This window comes from Guillardia theta, assembly GCF_000315625.1.
Source record: "Guillardia theta CCMP2712 unplaced genomic scaffold GUITHscaffold_345, whole genome shotgun sequence".
NCBI classification, from domain to species: Eukaryota; class Cryptophyceae; order Pyrenomonadales; family Geminigeraceae; genus Guillardia; species Guillardia theta.
In genome coordinates this window covers 1-16,627 of record NW_005434332.1, presented here as the reverse complement: position 1 = coordinate 16,627, position 16,627 = coordinate 1, and the positions used below count along the sequence as shown (strand labels likewise).

The 16,627-nt window shown below is 51.7% G+C and overlaps 7 protein-coding genes across 7 annotated transcripts; 3 read left to right on the top strand and 4 right to left on the bottom strand.

Annotated features, from left to right (window-relative positions):
* Window positions 1–255: 255 nt before the first annotated feature.
* GUITHDRAFT_149388 (hypothetical protein) lies at window positions 256–2,103 on the top strand (the record flags this gene model as incomplete). The annotated part of the gene is made up of 1 exon (XM_005818235.1): window positions 256–2,103. The coding sequence occupies one exon, from the start codon at window positions 256–258 to the stop codon at window positions 2,101–2,103; it is 1,848 nt and encodes a 615-aa protein (XP_005818292.1).
* Window positions 2,104–2,528: 425 nt separating this feature from the next.
* GUITHDRAFT_122496 (hypothetical protein) lies at window positions 2,529–3,073 on the bottom strand (the record flags this gene model as incomplete). Its single annotated transcript, XM_005818234.1, has 2 exons — window positions 2,529–2,616; window positions 2,667–3,073. The coding sequence occupies 2 exons, from the start codon at window positions 3,071–3,073 to the stop codon at window positions 2,529–2,531; spliced, it is 495 nt and encodes a 164-aa protein (XP_005818291.1).
* Window positions 3,074–3,928: 855 nt separating this feature from the next.
* Window positions 3,929–4,177, bottom strand: GUITHDRAFT_83216 (hypothetical protein; the record flags this gene model as incomplete). The annotated part of the gene is made up of 2 exons (XM_005818233.1): window positions 3,929–4,042; window positions 4,076–4,177. Coding segments are annotated over 2 exons (216 nt in total), but the record flags the coding sequence as incomplete, so codon positions are not given.
* A 2,038-nt stretch (window positions 4,178–6,215) lies between these two features.
* Window positions 6,216–10,426, bottom strand: GUITHDRAFT_149387 (hypothetical protein; the record flags this gene model as incomplete). The annotated part of the gene is made up of 2 exons (XM_005818232.1): window positions 6,216–9,208; window positions 9,259–10,426. The coding sequence occupies 2 exons, from the start codon at window positions 10,424–10,426 to the stop codon at window positions 6,216–6,218; spliced, it is 4,161 nt and encodes a 1,386-aa protein (XP_005818289.1).
* Window positions 10,427–11,173: 747 nt separating this feature from the next.
* GUITHDRAFT_122493 (hypothetical protein) lies at window positions 11,174–12,275 on the top strand (the record flags this gene model as incomplete). Its single annotated transcript, XM_005818231.1, has 3 exons — window positions 11,174–11,995; window positions 12,065–12,139; window positions 12,186–12,275. The coding sequence occupies 3 exons, from the start codon at window positions 11,174–11,176 to the stop codon at window positions 12,273–12,275; spliced, it is 987 nt and encodes a 328-aa protein (XP_005818288.1).
* Window positions 12,276–12,347: 72 nt separating this feature from the next.
* On the bottom strand, window positions 12,348–13,125 carry GUITHDRAFT_122492 (hypothetical protein; the record flags this gene model as incomplete). Its single annotated transcript, XM_005818230.1, has 5 exons — window positions 12,348–12,393; window positions 12,449–12,684; window positions 12,732–12,807; window positions 12,859–13,022; window positions 13,072–13,125. 5 exons carry the CDS (start codon window positions 13,123–13,125, stop codon window positions 12,348–12,350), a joined length of 576 nt encoding a protein of 191 aa, XP_005818287.1.
* Window positions 13,126–14,035: 910 nt separating this feature from the next.
* Window positions 14,036–16,592, top strand: GUITHDRAFT_156633 (hypothetical protein). The gene is made up of 13 exons (XM_005818229.1): window positions 14,036–14,092; window positions 14,142–14,402; window positions 14,536–14,622; window positions 14,712–14,794; window positions 14,914–14,942; window positions 15,000–15,060; window positions 15,121–15,165; window positions 15,407–15,465; window positions 15,569–15,641; window positions 15,696–15,773; window positions 15,977–16,032; window positions 16,081–16,242; window positions 16,486–16,592. Exons 2-13 carry the CDS (start codon window positions 14,150–14,152, stop codon window positions 16,574–16,576), a joined length of 1,077 nt encoding a protein of 358 aa, XP_005818286.1. The 5' UTR covers window positions 14,036–14,092; window positions 14,142–14,149; the 3' UTR covers window positions 16,577–16,592.
* Window positions 16,593–16,627: the final 35 nt, after the last annotated feature.

Below are 16,627 nucleotides of genomic sequence, written 5' to 3'. Positions count from 1 at the left end.
GCCTCCCTCCCTCCGCCTTCCTCCCTCCCTCCCTACGCCTCCCTCCCTCCCTCCTCCCTCCCTCCCTCCCTCCCTACGCCTCGCTCCGCCTCCCTCCGTCCCTCCCTCCGTCCCTCCCTCCCTCCGTCCCTCCCTCTCCCCTCCCTTGCTCGCTCGCTCGCTCCCTCCCTCCCTGCTGTATCCTCTTGTGTAAGAGATTCTATTTCATGTGTGAAGGAGGTTCTAGGCGACAGTTTTCTGGTGGTGACGGCAGGCATGGAGGGCTCTTTCTCTTGTGCGCCTCCTCGAGTGGTCGCAAGCATTGCCTGCATCCCTCCACGGGTCGCGTCAGGTCAGTGCCGACGAGTCGCTCGCTCGCTCGCCCCTCAAGTACTGCATGTCTTCGTGTGCTTGAGCCGCGTCTACTCCGACTGGGGAGCTCTGAATGACGACGGCGGGTTGAGCAAGGAACGCAACATCTCTGTCACATGGGGAGAGGACGTCGGAGCTCCGGCGCGGTACCTGACGAGTCTCGAAGCGACAGCATCAGCCTATGACGATGCATGGATCTTCTTCACGGATGACGAGCAAGAGTTTCACCCGACACTGATCGGCCGCATGCTCTCCGACGTCTCCCCTTCTTCCCTGGTCCTTCAGAATCGGCACCGACACTTGCAGCGCAACTCGAGCGGGGGGATGGTTGCTGGTCGTTTCGGGTTGCTCATGCGCAGACATGTCCTCGCTCAGCTCCGCGCGTTTCCTATCGCGTTTCCAGCGAGGCGAGCAGGAGATCAGTGGATGTCAATCTACTTGCACAAGAGGAGAGTCCCTGTCGACCCCAGCAATGTGGAGGAGCTGGAAGCAATATTTGACAAGCCCTCGCTCAACCAGCTCGAGGATTCTCCTGAGCCTGCAGACGTCGCCGAGCTACAGGCTTTCTATGCCGTTCGCTTCTGGCAGTCGCGGGTCTTGGACCAAGCCTCGGGGTCCTGGAGTCTTCCTGGGCATGCAGCAGGCTGGGAGTGCGAGAGAGGACCGTCGGCATGGCAGACAAGCTCTTGTGCTGCCTCGCAGGTCTGTCACGTGCACGGACGCTACGTGATGTACGCGGGTGAGGACGCACAGTTCGTGGGGGCTGGACTAGGTCGCTGCGACGACTCGGACGAGAGGCACGCGTGGGTAGTGGAGAGTGAGACCTCGCTGACGCTTCCTCGTCGATCTCAGTGGGTTCCGGGGCCCTCCATCTTCCTGCGCAGATACTCAGCCGGGAACTTCGGGCACTTTCTTTTGGATTCCATTGTTCCTGCCTTCATCTCCTTGTACACAATGATACCAAATGTCTCGCTTCCAGAAAACATCGTCGTTGACGACCTTTGCGATGACGGAGCGAGTCTGTTCGAGTACTCAGCTGCTGATTGTGACAGGATGAGCCAACGCATCTTGCCGGAGCTCGCCAAGTCAGTGATCTATGTCAAGGCGATGCGACATCCCGTGTGCTTCGAGACTCTGATCTCCTCCAACTGCAAGTATGGTCTCTTCGCTTACTCTGGAGGAAACAAACTGATCCCACGTCCTCTGTGGAAGCGTTTCCGCTCGACTTTGATACATTCGTTCTCTCGTACAGGGAGTGAGACGTACCATGCTCTGATCATCTTGAAGAAGCCTGGTCTGCGAAAAAGGGTCACCAACATGGAACAAGTCAGAGGTTCTGTGCAAGATGCCCTTGGCAATGCTTCGACAAGGGTGTTGCTACATGATCTGAGCCTCCTGGCTTTTGCTGAGCAGGTTGAGATGGTCTCTCGCTCCTTCCTGTTAGTTTCTCCAGGAGGAGCTGCCTCCATGATCTCAGTGTTCTTGCCTGCCAAGTCGACGCTCATCCTCGGCAGTTTCTGCTCGCAGTGTCTCGTCAGCTCGTGCTACAATCATGAAGTCGATTACTTGTTCAGCATCTTTCCTTCCAGGGATGACGTGCGCGTTGTGCTCTATCCCATCAAGGAGGAGGATTTTGTGCCTCCCAACAAGCCTCAAGGTTGTGACTACCGCTTTGGCGATCAGTCCTGGATGAAGCAGCAGGCTCAGCTGGCTTTCACGTCCTTCTTCCTCTCTCGGGACAAGCAAGCTTGAGTGCATGTGGCTGGTAGAGAGGCGCGATGGCGTCGTGAGCAGCGAGTGGAGGCTGCACTGCCAGTCTGAGTTGCTCAGCTGAGATCGTGGTAGAGAAAAACCTACACCCTAGAAACTAAACAGACCTTGTTGTGAGTGCACAGCTTATAGCACTAGTTTTAAAGATATTGACTAAATATTTTGGTACAAAGATTGGTACAAGGAACACATTTCAGGACGGTACAAATCATGATGAGTGTTTTCCAAAACTGGTACAAATCAGTACTGGATTATTCTTTATAATCAAGTTGTATGTGACTTAGCCGAAAAAATGGTGAAAGGCGGGTGAGACATAATCGTTGTATGCAAACACATCTGCGCAGTTTATACCAATATTACACTGACTTGGTTGTAAGTCATCTTACAGTCCGGTAGGCTATTGCATGTCAATCGCTGCTCTCCATGTCAACGTCTGAATGAAGTGGAGAATGAGTCTGTTGGGTCAGGCTTCGAGCAGCGTCAATTCTTCTTACCCTACACAAAGTCAGTCACTGTCCATTGCAATGTAACATGTCCACACGCACCGTCGTACACCTTCGTCACGGTTGGCAACCGCATTCCTCTTCCTCTTGTTCTTTCGGCCTGTGTTGCTCCGACATAACCTTTTGTACATAGTCGTGTATGAAAGCTCGGTGAATCTTTTTCTCTGTTTTTTCCATGCATTCGGTCCATACTTCTCCTTGACAAGTTCAACGTAACCATGATTGAAGCACTCTGAATAGTTCTCATGGTCGATCCCAATATCAGTACTCAAATTTGCAAGTCTTCTGCCCATTACCTCGATGGCCAACATGACTGCTTTTGCTTTGCAAAGGTTCTTCTTCATGTTGGCACACACTAGATCTGTTCCTTCCAAACGTTTGAGTGGACCAATACGCTTCCATTCTCCATTAATCTTCTCCTCTTGCCCTAGGTGCCATTTCTGCCACATACTTTTGCACGGCGTCTTCTGAGGGAAAATAAAACCTTGAGGTACAGGATGTTGCATCCCCCCCCATGTAAACGTTTCGCCTTCAATCAGTATGCCTGTCCTGTCGTCAATAATTGGCAGTTCCCCTCCACCCCCTCTCCCTGTCAGTTCCTCAGGACCCTGCATCCTGAGTCTCGACGTCAGAAGTCCTTGCATGATTTCACTGAATCCTGTATTCATCATGGATGTCAGATCCTCCCGCAGCTTTTCCAGATCTCGTTGAGCTAGTGGAATGGCTCCGTTCACCTCAAAGTTTCTAATGATCAGCTCGTAAATGTCTTGCGGTAGCGAAGTTGAAACATTCAACACTGTATCGTGCAACAGCTTTGTTCCCTGTTCTTGACTCTCTCGCAGCTTCCTGATTTCAGCCACATTCATCACGTGCATCGGAACTCCACTGCAGGTCATACCGCATTCTTCGCATTCCCCGCGACAAACACTGATATGATGCTCTTTCAATTCTTGTAAAAATTGCATTGTTCTTGAGCCTTTCACTGCAAAAACAGGTGACCCCCATAGGAAGTGGTGACTTGGAAACATGTCTTTGAGACGGTCCAGATGGTACACTATCTGCGCAAGGAACATTGGTAAACATCTCTTGTAGCTGTCCGGGAACGTGTCGTATCCATCAATGAACTTGTGCATACCAATATCGTTGATTCTTGCCAGACCTTCTCTTGTGAAATGAGGAGGTAACACATCGAAATTCTCGCTCTTGGTGTTGTTCCCTGCTAGAATACGCCCACAGTATTGATCATTGCCTGGTTCCACTGTTCCGATGTACCTGTCCTTGGTGTTGCCTAAGGACCAGCTGGCTCGTTGAAATATTGATGTACTGACTGGTCCTCCCGGAATGCCTAGTAGATGCGTCACGCTCCCCTTCCTAAAACTGTGCGAACCTGCACATTTCAATCTCAGTCTCAAGACTTCCTCAGGCTAGCACTTACCAACATCCCTCCATACTTCCTCCTGCATGTCCTCTGTGGACAATACCCTTCTCAAGACTTGGCCAAACCTCTGCTTCTGGTCGTTTCCCAGAAAAAATTTGGTGTGACTTATCCTCATTCTGGTTTGGGAAAACGCATACAAAGCAATGGCCAAGATAGGACAAGACATAGGTTTGTTGGGTGCTGCAAATATGTGCCTTGTTCTGGGAGAAAAAATGTCGGCGTCAACACCCCCTTGGTCCATCTTGGTCTTCAATATTGTCAGCTTCAAGCAGTCGTTCTCCCAATCAAAGTGTTCAAGATGTAGAATGTCTAAAGTTTCGCTTCTACAGCAACAGTTCCACATGATCGTGGTACCAGCAAATCCGAACAAGCCTGTTGATCCTATTTCTCGTGCCATAGTGTCTGAACGTATCTGGGTCATCTTTTCACAAATAATTCCATACTCTCTCACTGCCAAGACACTTTTGCCTTCTTTCAATTTCATCACTCCCGTGGATTTCTTTTGAGTAACCACCCTTCCATAACCTTTGATGAGTCGACTGAGCCGGTCGTTTAAAGTACTGCCCGATGGCATTCCAGTCGCGTCAAAAGCTACATTTCTGTCTCTGTAATATGCTTTCAACGCACTCTTGTACCCCTGCAGTGCTCCTAACGACAGCGTTCTCTTGCTTGCCTGGTATCCTGAAATGTCCTCGTTCTCACCCTCGTGTACGTTATGCGGATCATCTTGCTGCTCTTCCTCATCCTCATGATCTCCGTCGTCTTCCTGATCTTCGTCTTCCTGATCGTCGTCTTCCTGATCTTCCTGATCTTCCTGCTCTTCCTGATCTTCCTGCTCTTCCTGCTCTTCCTGCTCTTCCTGCTCTTCCTGCTCTTCCTGCTCTTCCTGCTCTTCCTGCTCTTCCTGCTCTTCCTGCTCTTCCTGCTCTTCCTGCTCTTCCTGCTCTTCCTGCTCTTCCTGCTCTTCCTGCTCTTCCTGCTCTTCCTGCTCTTCCTGCTCTTCCTGCTCTTCCTGCTCTTCCTGCTCTTCCTGCTCTTCCTGCTCTTCCTGCTCTTGACCTCCTCTTCTCCTTCTAGATTTTGGTAAGTCAGTATTGGTGACAAGGTCTCCAAACAAACTCTTCAAATCTTTCCATGCCATTGGGAGTATCAATTCGCCGTCCTCGTCGACAGCCCTGGGGTTCACTTTGAGTAACAGACGCACGATCCTATTGATCTTGCATCGGTAAACTTTCTTTGTACTATCAGCGATGACTTTGTTCTCTATCAGGTCAAATGCCCTTTCTTGTCGTCGTTGTCGCTCCTGCAACATGGCATCATTTGCTCTGCTGGATTGCATTTTTCGGGCAGTTCTGGTTCGATACAAAAATGTTTACTCAATGTCACCATGAGTCAGCATTATTGCGTGGTGCTACCTTGGAGTGCGCTTTGCACAATTATTTTGACAAAATAACGTTGTGAATGCAGTACCACCCACTCCTGCCCATCCAATGGGCTGGATAGTACCGGTACATTGCAGGTTGCACTGTCAATCATTAAAATTTTGCAACTTTTTTGTCAGTGCACCATACATACTTTTAAAATTTCGAAATCTATCTGTTTTAGTGCGCCGAAAAAATTGATTAGAACTGTTACCCGGTCAAAATCCTGGTGATCCTACCCTACCCACCCACTTCCACCAATCAACTCACCCCCACCCCGTCATTTGTAAAAGCTTTGTCGTTAAATATACCCCTCTGCTTGAGTACCCACCCATAGAGAACCAACGGTCGACAAGGGGGCGTCACTCAGAGGGACACGCAAGGCCCGCCTCAATAGTGACTCTCTTAGTCACTGCCAGTCCGAGTCGGGTGATCGAGTCGGCAGAGGGCCCGGACCGTCAGACCGAGTCGCGGGCCCGGGGCCCGCCGGGGCCTGCAGCAGTGCCTGGGCGGCGGGGCGGCCAGGGATTGTGACCGTTTCAAGTACTCAAGTACCCAGAGCGCAGTTGCAACAGTCAGTCATCGTCAGACTCATGTTGTGATTGTTGTTTAATTGTTCATTGTAGACTCAGCAGCAGCTTTCAACTCTTATTGCCGTCTTAAATGAGAGTCTGCACACAGTTAGTGAAACGGACTACTGTTCCTCTTGTGTCTCTAAGGTTTGTCTTAGAGTCAGCAGCCAGCAGCTCCTTCTTGTGAAATCTTCCGCTTCTTCCCGCACTTCTCGTCCCACTGCTCCTGCAGGAACTTCACACGGTCTGCTGGAGCCTCAGGCGAGCGGCTCTGCAATCTCTGGAGCAAGTCAGACATGCTGACTGCTCCCGAGCCAGTACGGCCTCGCCTGCTACCGAAGCCTGAGGGAAACACTGGGACCCTGGCCTTCATGCAGTCTCCGTAGACCTTCTCGTCCTCTTCGGCTACCACGATGACGACTTCATCGTTCTGCAGCAACTGCGCTAGTCTGACGAGCTGATCCAGCGACGGGTCCTCCTCGATGTCTCGTCGTTTTCGATGTTGTCCTGGCTTTCCGACTTGGAAGAGCGACGATTTCTTGACGCACATCTCCTTGATGTACATGTTCAGATCTGTCATCCTCTGTGAGCCCGGCCGGTCCTTATCGATGGCTAGCAGCTGGGACCTGGGGATGTGGATCTTGATGCCAAGCTCCAACGCCATGCTGCACAGGTCCTCGAAGCGATCGCACTCCAGCACCTTGAAGGTGAAGAGCAGCATTGCTGACGGGGCTCGCGACCTGAGGGTGTACCTCTCTCTCCCCTTCTCCTGTGGCTCTTCCGCGCCCTGCAGCTCCTCCTGGTTCTGCGGCTCCTCCAGCCTCCTGTCCTTGGACGTCACCATCCTGAAGTCATAGTGCCCGTTCTCCTGCGACAAGACAGCGAAGCGATAGTAGGGCTCCAACTTGTCGTTTGTCTTGAGCACGCTCGGCATTCCTGGGCACCAGACGAGGGCGTTACAGGGCTGCTTGAACAGCCTCTCCATCAAGACCGCCAAGCACAAGAAGTCGCCAGCCCAGTCGTCCTTCTCCGCCTCCTGCAGGTATGACTTCCAGTCTCGCTTCCAGTCGAGATGCTGGGGGATGACGTGGCGGTATGTCTCCGCGAACTCTGCTCTACTTTCAGCTGTCTCGTTGCTCCTCGACATCTCAAGGCAGAAAAGAATCTTCAGCTGCATCATCTTCTCCTTCAAGTGCATCTCACCTTCCCACCTGTTGTGAGCGATGGCCTCGAACAGACACATGCTCCCGCTCTCTCCTGCGTTCACTTTCTCCGTGCTCGGCCAGACCTTGAGCTTGTTCTGCTTGAGCTCCCTCAGCATGTCCTCCACCTTGTCGGCCTCGATGGCAAGAGGCAGTTGTAGCATCGTAGCAGATTGTGACACCCTATCCTTGATAGGCTTCAAGCTTGGACCCAGCAGGAGGTTTCCGTGCTCTCGCTGACTGCCGTCCAGCTCTCTGTGCATCCTCCTCCTGGCCATGGCCTCTGCGACTTCCCTCCCAACTACCTCCTCGTACTTGTCAGCTTGCGTGCGCGGGATGCACTCCGTCATCTGCCTGCAGATGGTCGGGAGGTCGATCACGTCCTGGGTCAAGGGCTTGCAGTCTTCCCCAGAGTTAGTAAGCACGTAGGTGGCGAACTCGTAGCAAGCGATGGGAAAGGAGATCCTGGGCGGTTGGTTTCTCTTGCTCAGAGTAATGAAGCGTGACACGAGGAGGGTATACGCGTACTCTGCCTTCTTCATCAGCTGTTCCAAACACAAATCCGAGAAATAAGCTAATAGGCGTTGAGCTCCTGCCTTCAGGTTCGCCTTGTACTCGACGATAGTCAAGGTTTTCAGATCCTTCTCGAGTTCCTTGAGGTACTTTTTGATTGCTTTCTGCGTCGCTTCGCTGATGATCTTGGTCTCGAAGTTGCTTTTTGACAGTTTCTGGGTCACGCTGCCGAAATCGAAGAATCTTTCTTTCGCCTTAGCGAGCTGGTCGTCAACCAGCGTTTCTTTGATGTATTGCTTCAAGAGCATCGGGAAGTTTGCAGACTTTTTGTACTCCGGGAAGAAATCCCCCGACATGAATTCTTCCATCATTTTGATGCCATCTGCCACCATCTCAGACAGAAATTGTGTGAGAACTTCTTTGAGGTGTTCATATTGCAATGACTCGTCGAAGAAACCAGAAATCTGAGGGTAGAAGTGACACTCTTCCCCCCTCCCGGCCCACTTGCTCGACATCCAGACTTTGTTGTTCTCCCTGATGTCAAGTTCGTCGACTAACGCACTGAAGAATTCAACGAAGTTCTTCTCGAAAGCGCCGTTGCGATCCTTGTTGATGAACGTTCTGATCCTATCTTCTAGTTTTTCTACTTGATGATTTCTTTGTTCAGGGACATGTTCGCTCCCAAGAAAGTGTTTTCGAAGCCCCTCGACGAGCGGCAGTGTCTTCTGCTTCACTTGCTTGATTGTACGTGAGTGGAACTTGAACAGCTTCTTGAACTCTCGAGCTCCTTCAAGCAGCGCCGTGTCTGCTTGCACCGGACTGACTGCGCTTGCCTGGCTTTCATTCCTCAGGAGCTCGTCCATGAAAGTTTGAATTCGTTCAAAGAGGTTCGGCGCAGCTTTCGACAGGTTCCTGGCATGCAATTTCCGGAATACTCCCATCATCGTTTCGCTGTCGATGTAGTTGAAGATGCGCGACAGCTCAGGTGCGTTCTGATCTCGCCACGTCTTGTCAAACTCGATGGCAGCGTACAGGGAAGGATAGATGTGAGTGTATAAAATCGATTCGCTGATTTCCTTGGCCCTTTCAATCACTCTGTCCAACCTTGCTTTCTGACATGCCTGCACCAATATCTGATACATGTAGACCTTGCTCTTTGAAAGCATAACTTCACGATTTGGCTGATCCTTAACTGAATCTCCTATGATTTGTTGACTCCACTTGACAAGATTTTTACTGTTCTCATTACAGAAGAAGACCACAATTTTGAACCTTTCTGGATGCCTCACCATGTTTTTCAAGAACTCACTCTTACAAAGTGGTTTCATGCTGCTTTCTTGCGCTTGAAGTGCCTTGTCTGCAAGGATCACGATCACATCATGATCCTCGATTGCTGATCTTGTTGCAGCTTTCAAAAAAGTATCCTTCTCGTTCGTACCTGCACATTTTCTCAGCTACGTGCACCTTCCCAATCAAGACAATCATCACCTGGGCAGTCTGTCAGCTGATCCACCTCCTCAAGAATCGCGCTGGGGACACCAACTATGACGGACTTGACGGCAACTTTGAACTCCTCACTGTTTTGAAGGTTGACCAGAAGCTCTCTGATGAAAGCTCTGTCATTGTGCAGATCTCTTCCTTTGCCTACATAAAGGTTCCGACGACCTGCGAGTTTTTCAAGCTCTGGCTTCATCTGAACATCATCGATGCTTTTGACATACTCAGGGACAATCCCAAATTCAGAAGCGCTGTACTGATCTGCAACGACAGCGTTGTATCGATCGATCCAGCTTTGTATCTCTTCCTCCTGCAACGTGTCGTCATAGTCAGGCTCCGACTCCCTACACCTCGGTTGCAGCAGCCACTGGTCCGCGTCTTTCAGTAGCTCCTCTTTGCTCCTGTACTCCACAAGCATGCAAAAGCACTTGGAGTGAATCAAGGTGATAGCGCAAGTAGTGTTGCTGGTGCCGAGCTCCTGACTGGGCAACAAGTAAGCCTGGCCATCACCAGAGAGTCCTGTGCGCTCAGGGTGAATGATGTTGGTCAGGCTACCAATCATATCATCAATGTCGTTCGTTCGACTTGATGTCGTGTCATCAATCCTCTTCACATCATCCTTGGTCAAGCCTGTTTTCTCCAAGAATGATTTAACGTTTTCGTGGATGAGCGAGGATTTCTGGTTCCAATTCCACTGCTCATACTCGGATGGCAGGCAAGAGGTTATCATGAGCCATACGTTGATCAGATAGCTTTTTCCAACCCCGTTCGTTCCCAGCAAGCAGACTTTCGACTTCTGGACCATCTGCTGGAGTTGGAAGCACAGCTCTGTCAGCCCACCTAGCTCCTGTCTGCGGCTTTGGGGCACCATCACATCAATATCTTGGAGGAGATTCCTGAGTTGTACGATCCTAGTGCTGTAGAAGTTCGGGACCTCAGTCTCCTCATGCTCCTCTCCCGCAGATTCGTCAGTTTCGTCATCTGAGCGAGAACCATCGATCCTCCTCCTCTTCAACTCTCGCTCCTGACCCGATGGTTGGCCGTCCTCTGTGTGTTCCGTGGAGCTACCCTCCTGCATCATGACGTCTCTTGCTTCTTCCTTCGCCTCTTCCTTCACCTCTACCTTCACCATAACTTTCCGGTGCTCCCCTCGCATCATCAGCGCTAGGTTTCGCACAAGCTTTAGATTGGGGGTAATGCAATCTTTGGGACAATAATTTGTAATGATTGATCCATTTTTGGAAGTTTCAGAACAGATTTGAATTTTTTCCGGCAAAATCTATAATCGTTCGTGGGCTACAAACCACACCAAGTCCTCCGAGTTTGCCGGAGGAGTACGGGTGCTTTATTCTGATAAATGTGGGAGTGATGAGGGGTAGGGTACCAGCTAGGAAGTTGGATCTCACTTATGACTAATATTTTTACCCACTTCAACTCTCAATACTCCTGCTCCAGTACCATCGGTGGTGAGTCGTATACTATTTTTCAGTCAATAAAGGATCATTGTTATTTTTCCACCAGGCGGAAAATAACAGGCGGGCCCCGGGCCCCGGGCCCCGGGCCCCGGTGCCGCGATGCCCCGGGTCGGGCTAACTGAGAGTCACACTGCGTATCAGATCTGTAATGAAAGTTTAACGGATGCCACCGTGCGGTGGCGGCCTACTGGGTTCGGCAGCATGGCGCCAGGCGCCGACGGATTAGGAAAGAGCTGAACTGAGGAGAAGAAGTCACAGTAAACTTCGAGCTTCACTGGGAGGAGGAGAAGGATCTGAGCTGTGTTGGCTGTCGATCCTGCCCGGTCAACGGTGGGAGTTGGAAGATGACAGGGAGGAAGACGGTAGACGAGGATCAGGAAAGATGGGAGCTGGAACGACGGAGGAAAGAAGCGCAGGAGTACAGGCAGAAGATGAACGGCACCATGAGCCACCTGTTCTCCGACTCTAGGTCAGAATCGAGCGAGAAGACAAAGGTTGTGAGGGACTACGAGCTGAAGAAATATGGTCTCGTCCCCACGGGAAACCGCAAGGTCGTGCTAGAGAAGCAGAGGACGGAGATCCCGGGGATGGGAAGGGACGCGATCTCTTGGGGTTACGGGCTAGCATGGAACGTGCTGGTGCAAGACAACATGGACAGCATCATCAGGCACTGCCCGCTGGTGGCATGCCGGCAGATTTTCACCGCAGGGATGCACAAGTTCGAGATCCTTGTGAGGGAGAAGGAGCACGCGACGTTCCTCCCCCAGACAGGTCAGATCAAGATCGGGTTCTTCCGCTCGGATGTGAGCGAGAAAGACTGCTGGATGTCGGCGCAGAGAGTGGGGAAGGCGTGGTACTACAGCAGTATGGGAAACGTGTACGACGGCAACAGGAGCGATCGCAGCACCTCCTACCCCTCGTTCGACCAGGGAGACATCGTCATCGCCATACTCAACGCCAACAGCAACACGGCGACATTCCAGAAGCGGAAGAGACTGAGGAGCACGATGAACTCTGAGGAGAGAATGATCGACACTCCCCAGATCACCATCAGCAACCTTCAGCCTCCTCCTCTCCCTCAAGGCTTTCGTTTCGGCGTGCAGTTTGAGAAAAAGGACTCCGGCATTGTGCTGCTGAGCTATGAGGACATATCGGCAGACGACTCGCTGAAGCGAGCGGAGGGTTGGAAGAAGCTGGGGCTCGAGTGCATACAGGATGGTCGGTGGCAGGACGCGATCTCGTGTTTTCAGAAGGTGAAAGTTGTTGACAACGTTGCGACAACTGTTGTCGTGACATAGTCCCTCCCATGATGCCTTGCACAGTCTGCCAAGTTCTTCCACGAGATCAACAACAAGGCGCATCGAAGGATGGTGAAGGAATTCCTGGAGGAAGCAAAGGTACCCTCCCGTGTGCCTCCCCCTTGTAACGCTGAGAGCCACTCAGGTGCTGCTCGAGAGTCATGGGATCGGATCCGCTGGCGAGACGCCGTTCACACGTATCGGGGTCAATCCAGGAGCTGGGAGGCAGAGATAGTTGGAGAGACATCTTCACAACATAACTAGCGCAAAGGTCGCATGATTTCTATTTACATGTACTAGACATCGTTCAGTCCTTCTTCTTTGTGTCTTGCGAGCTGATCTTCAAGGCGAGCCTGCAACAGATTCCTCTCAGAAGGGATCGGATCGCAGCAGCCGGGGAGATCTCACATGGTGTTGTAGAAGAGACCGGCGATGTTGATCACGAAAATCTTCAGATGGTCCGGAACGACAGTGAACAAGGAAAGGCTCACTGGCACCCAGAAGAACATGCCGCTGATCTGCATCGGAAGCAGCTCTTTCTTGATAACCTGAGCTGTCTCTGAGAACCTGTACGAGCTTGTGGCAGCACGGAAAGCTCCGATGTAGATGAGAAACATGGCGAGCAGGAAAGGACTGAAAACCAGCTGGCGACTTGTAAGACATGATGAGGAAAGGACAGTTGCACATTTACCTGATCCGCTGAGAGCTTCATCAGCACCGCAGAAATCGTTTCTTCTCTCCCAAATGTCACATCGAGGAACACGAGCCTTTGGGATAGCAAGTTACAAATCAGCCCGTGCTCTGTAGCATCGAAGTACCATCTTAGAATGATCGGAGTGCAGATTAGCGCCCAGATCAATGCTCTTGTCATGGACAAGAAATCCCATAACAGCCAAGATCGTGTCTGCTCCTTTTCCCTCAACTTCACGATCGATTGCGCAAGAACATCAGCAGCAACGTTCAAGGATGCAGCTATCGCCAACTTCAACAAGAGTCATTCACGGGGCCTTCAGAAGCATCATGGGGCTTACTTCATTCAGCAAGGATTGGTCGTGCAGCCAACTGAACAGGACGTCGAGATCCATGCTTGTCGCCTCTTCTCTCTTCCTGCGATGGTAAGAGCCGAGTCATGGTACATTTCATTGAAGAACTTGAGATGAATAAAAAGCTGCTCTTCTCGCGGATCAAAGATCAGCATCAACCCCTCTCTTGCTTCCTTCCCGGTTGTTTTCTTTGCCTTTCCTGTCTCATCCTTGTCTTCGTGGAACTTCTTGGTTTCCGTATTCTTATCCTCCCCACTTTTCTCCTAACTCCTCGCCCTCCTCCTCGCCTTTCTCGTTGTCCTCGTCCTCGTCGTTATCCTCGTCCTTGTCCTCGCTCTGGCCTCTTCCTCTTCCTCTTCCTCTTCCTCTTCCTCTTCCTCTTCCTCTTCCTCTTCCTCTTTCTCCTTCTCCTTCTCCTCGTCCTTGTCCTCGTCCTCGTCCTCCTCATTTCTTTCGCGACATGCTGTCGCTGCGATCGGATCTTGTGCTTTCTTCGGGGCATCTCTCTTCAACGTTATACTCTACCCCTCTACCCAATTTCAGAAGGTACCCACCCTTTCATTCAAGTACCCCTAATTTTAACGTTAAAAGTACCCCTGTTTCACCTCCATGGAACCGTTCCACCCTTGCTTATTTCCTCCTACCGGTGTCTCATTTTGTGAGATCCTGGCCTCCATGCGCTTGATGGCGCAAAGAGGAGATGAGAGGGGGAGGGGGAGGGAAGGAGGAGGAGACGAGGGAGTACAAGGAAGGGGAAGAGGATGCAAAGTTCAGGATGGAGTAGAGAGAGCAGAGTGGAACAAGAGCAAGTGAGATGGAGAGGAGAAAATGGATGGGATAAGAAGGGGTGGATGGGAGGGAATGGGGTGGTATTGGATAGGGCACGAGAACATGTTAGTTTACTCTTATCTCGATGGTTATGTATTCTTTTACCTGACCTTTGTTTCTCCTTAGTTTCCTGCGAGAGTATCACTGGCCTCTGAAATGTTTCTTGTCGGCAAGCAAGGAGGTCAAAGAATTCCTACATGTCGACCTTGAGTGAACTGATTCCTCCCCAGCATCGACGATGCTCGTTGGCGTTGCTCTTGTGTTCTTGTCCAACTCATGGGTGCACGCCTTCTGCTCCTCAGGGTGCGGCAGCATCCTGAGGGCTCCTGAATCTTCGATGGGGCGGAGGCATGCCGCCAGGACAAGGGTTGAGGTGGGAGGGGGCTTCGGGTTTGCACGCGACAGTTTCAAGTACACAGGAACACAGAGACCCAGTCGTCTGTCTCCTCCAAGACAGATCCCTGACAACATCATGAAGCCCGACTATGCTGGTGACCTTGCCTCGTGTCGTCCTGTCCCCTCCCGACTGCGCCTGTCCTTCCTCCCTGCTTTCTAGCTGGCACTTGTGTTCTCCTCCTCCTCCTTCGCTCATCCCCTCCTTTTCTTGTCTGACTGGCAACGCAGAGGACGGAACACCCAAGGCGAGACAGCTGGGGATGCCTTGGGACATTCCTGTAAACTCACCGGAAGATATCGAGGGAGTCCGCGCAGGTTCCTCCTGCTTCTGCCTCTCTCCGTGCTGCTACTGCTGCTGTTCACACGCTGCTCGATCGTCGTTGTGATCTAACGTCTGCCTACAGCAAGTCGAGCGGCGAGGGAGGTGCTGGACATCGCAGGAGCTGCTGTGAAGCCGGGGATGACTACGGACGAGATCGATGCCCTTGTGAGAGAGATCGAGATGTTCTTGATGTGAACTGCTGTGTGGGTTGTCCCAGCTGTGTGAGAAGGGCGTGCTGAGTTGAGCAGTTGTTGTTGTCGAGATGTTGATCGTTCTTGGCCCAGGTACACGAGGAGACGATCAAGAGAGGATGGTGAGTTTTCTACACCTTGCTCGGCTCGTTTCTCTCCCGTTGACTTGTTTCACCCAGTTATCCTTCCCCGCTCAACTACAACGGTTTCCCTAAGAGCGTTTGCACGTCTATCAACGAGGCATGTTTAGCGCTTTCAGCAGGAGGCTGTTGAGGTTGGTGACTTGCAGTGGCCCGACAGGTTATCTGCCACGGAATTCCTTGCACGAACACACGTCTCAAAGAAGTGAGATGCTGCTGCTGCGGGTTTTGCTTTAGTTCTTTCAATTGATGATAACGATGCTGCTGCTGCTGCTGCTGCTGCTGCTGCTGCTGCTGAAGTTGTTACTGACTAAGAAAACACTTTGTACTCTCAGTTGATGATGACGATGATTATGTTGTTGCTACTGTTGTTGCTGTTGGTAGTGGTGGTGAAAGTGGATGGGAGAACTTGGAGAGGATCTCAAGTCACCGTGTCATAACCACAGGGCGACATCATCAACATCGACGTCACTTGCTATCTCAACGGGTATCACGGAGACTGCAGGTGCAGAAGAACATTCGATATTCTTGACAAGAATCATGTCTTCTTCTCCTCTTGTGCTTCGCCGCATCTCAAAAATGACAACTGACTTGCCTTGCGATGGCAGCGAGACTTTCTGTGTCGGCGAGGTGGACGATGCGGGAAAGAAGCTTGTCAAAGTCACGTACGACGCCTGGCAGGTGAGGGGAGAGGGCAGGTCGGGGCACCTTCGCAGACGTTGAGGGAGGTGGCAGGCGGCGATCAAGATCTGCAAGCCTGGCGTCCCCTACTCGCAGATCGGAGGAGTGATCGATGACATCGTGACCAAGGAGGTGAGGAGAGCTTGTTGACGGTTGCGTGCGCTGCTTCTACTACTGATGCTGCCGCTGATGGTGCTGGTGCTGGTGCTGGTGCTCGTGGTACTGTTGCTGATAGTGGTGGTGTTGACGACGATTACTTGACTACTGTCAAACTGATGATGATGATCTTGCAACGACTGCTTCACCTCTTCTCTGTCCCTCACCTGCTGCTCCAGGGCTTCACCTCGACCAGAAATTTCTGCGGGCACGGAGTGGGCAAGATCTTTCACTCGTGACTGAACCGCTAGCTCTCCCTCCGTCGCTCACCATCTCCCCGCAGCAACCCGACAGTCCTGCACTACAAGAACAAGCAGAACAACGGAGTGATGGCTCCTGGTCACATCTTCACCATAGAGCCCATGATCAACGAGGGAGGCGTGCAGAACATGATGTGGAAGGACAACTGGACTGCTACCACCAGGGACGGGAAGAGATCCGCCCAGTGAGTGCTGCTGCTGCTGCTGCTGCTGCTGCTGCTGCTGCTGATCTCATTCACTTAATCTCCTCTCCTCTCCTCTCCTCTCCCCTGTTCTCTCCTCTCCTCTCCCCTGTTCTCTCCTCTCCTCTCCTCTCCTCTCCACTTCTCTCCCCTGTTCTCTTCTCTTCTCTTCTCTTCTCTTCTTTGCGCTCCTCTTCCTTGCTCTGCCTACTCTGCTCAGCTTTCCTTCACCTTATCATCTCCCAGGTTCGAACACACCCTTCTCATCACCAAGGATGGAGTTGAGGCGCTCACAGCCAAGACCGAAAATTCCCCGCGTTATTGGTGGGAATTGTAAAGTCAGATTTCCTCCTCGCCCCCCCCGCCCTCTCTCTCTCTCTCTCTACTC

What these genes read in the sequence shown, in the direction of transcription:
- GUITHDRAFT_156633 (XM_005818229.1), top strand. Translation starts at nt 14,150, where the DNA reads ATGCTCGTTGGCGTTGCTCTTGTGTTCTTGTCCAACTCATGGGTGCAC. An exon ending in CGAACACACGTCTCAAAGAA is followed by an intron (nt 15,166 to 15,406) that starts GTGAGATGCTGC and finishes TCATAACCACAG; the next exon opens with GGCGACATCATCAACATCGA. An exon ending in ATGACATCGTGACCAAGGAG is followed by an intron (nt 15,774 to 15,976) that starts GTGAGGAGAGCT and finishes CTGCTGCTCCAG; the next exon opens with GGCTTCACCTCGACCAGAAA.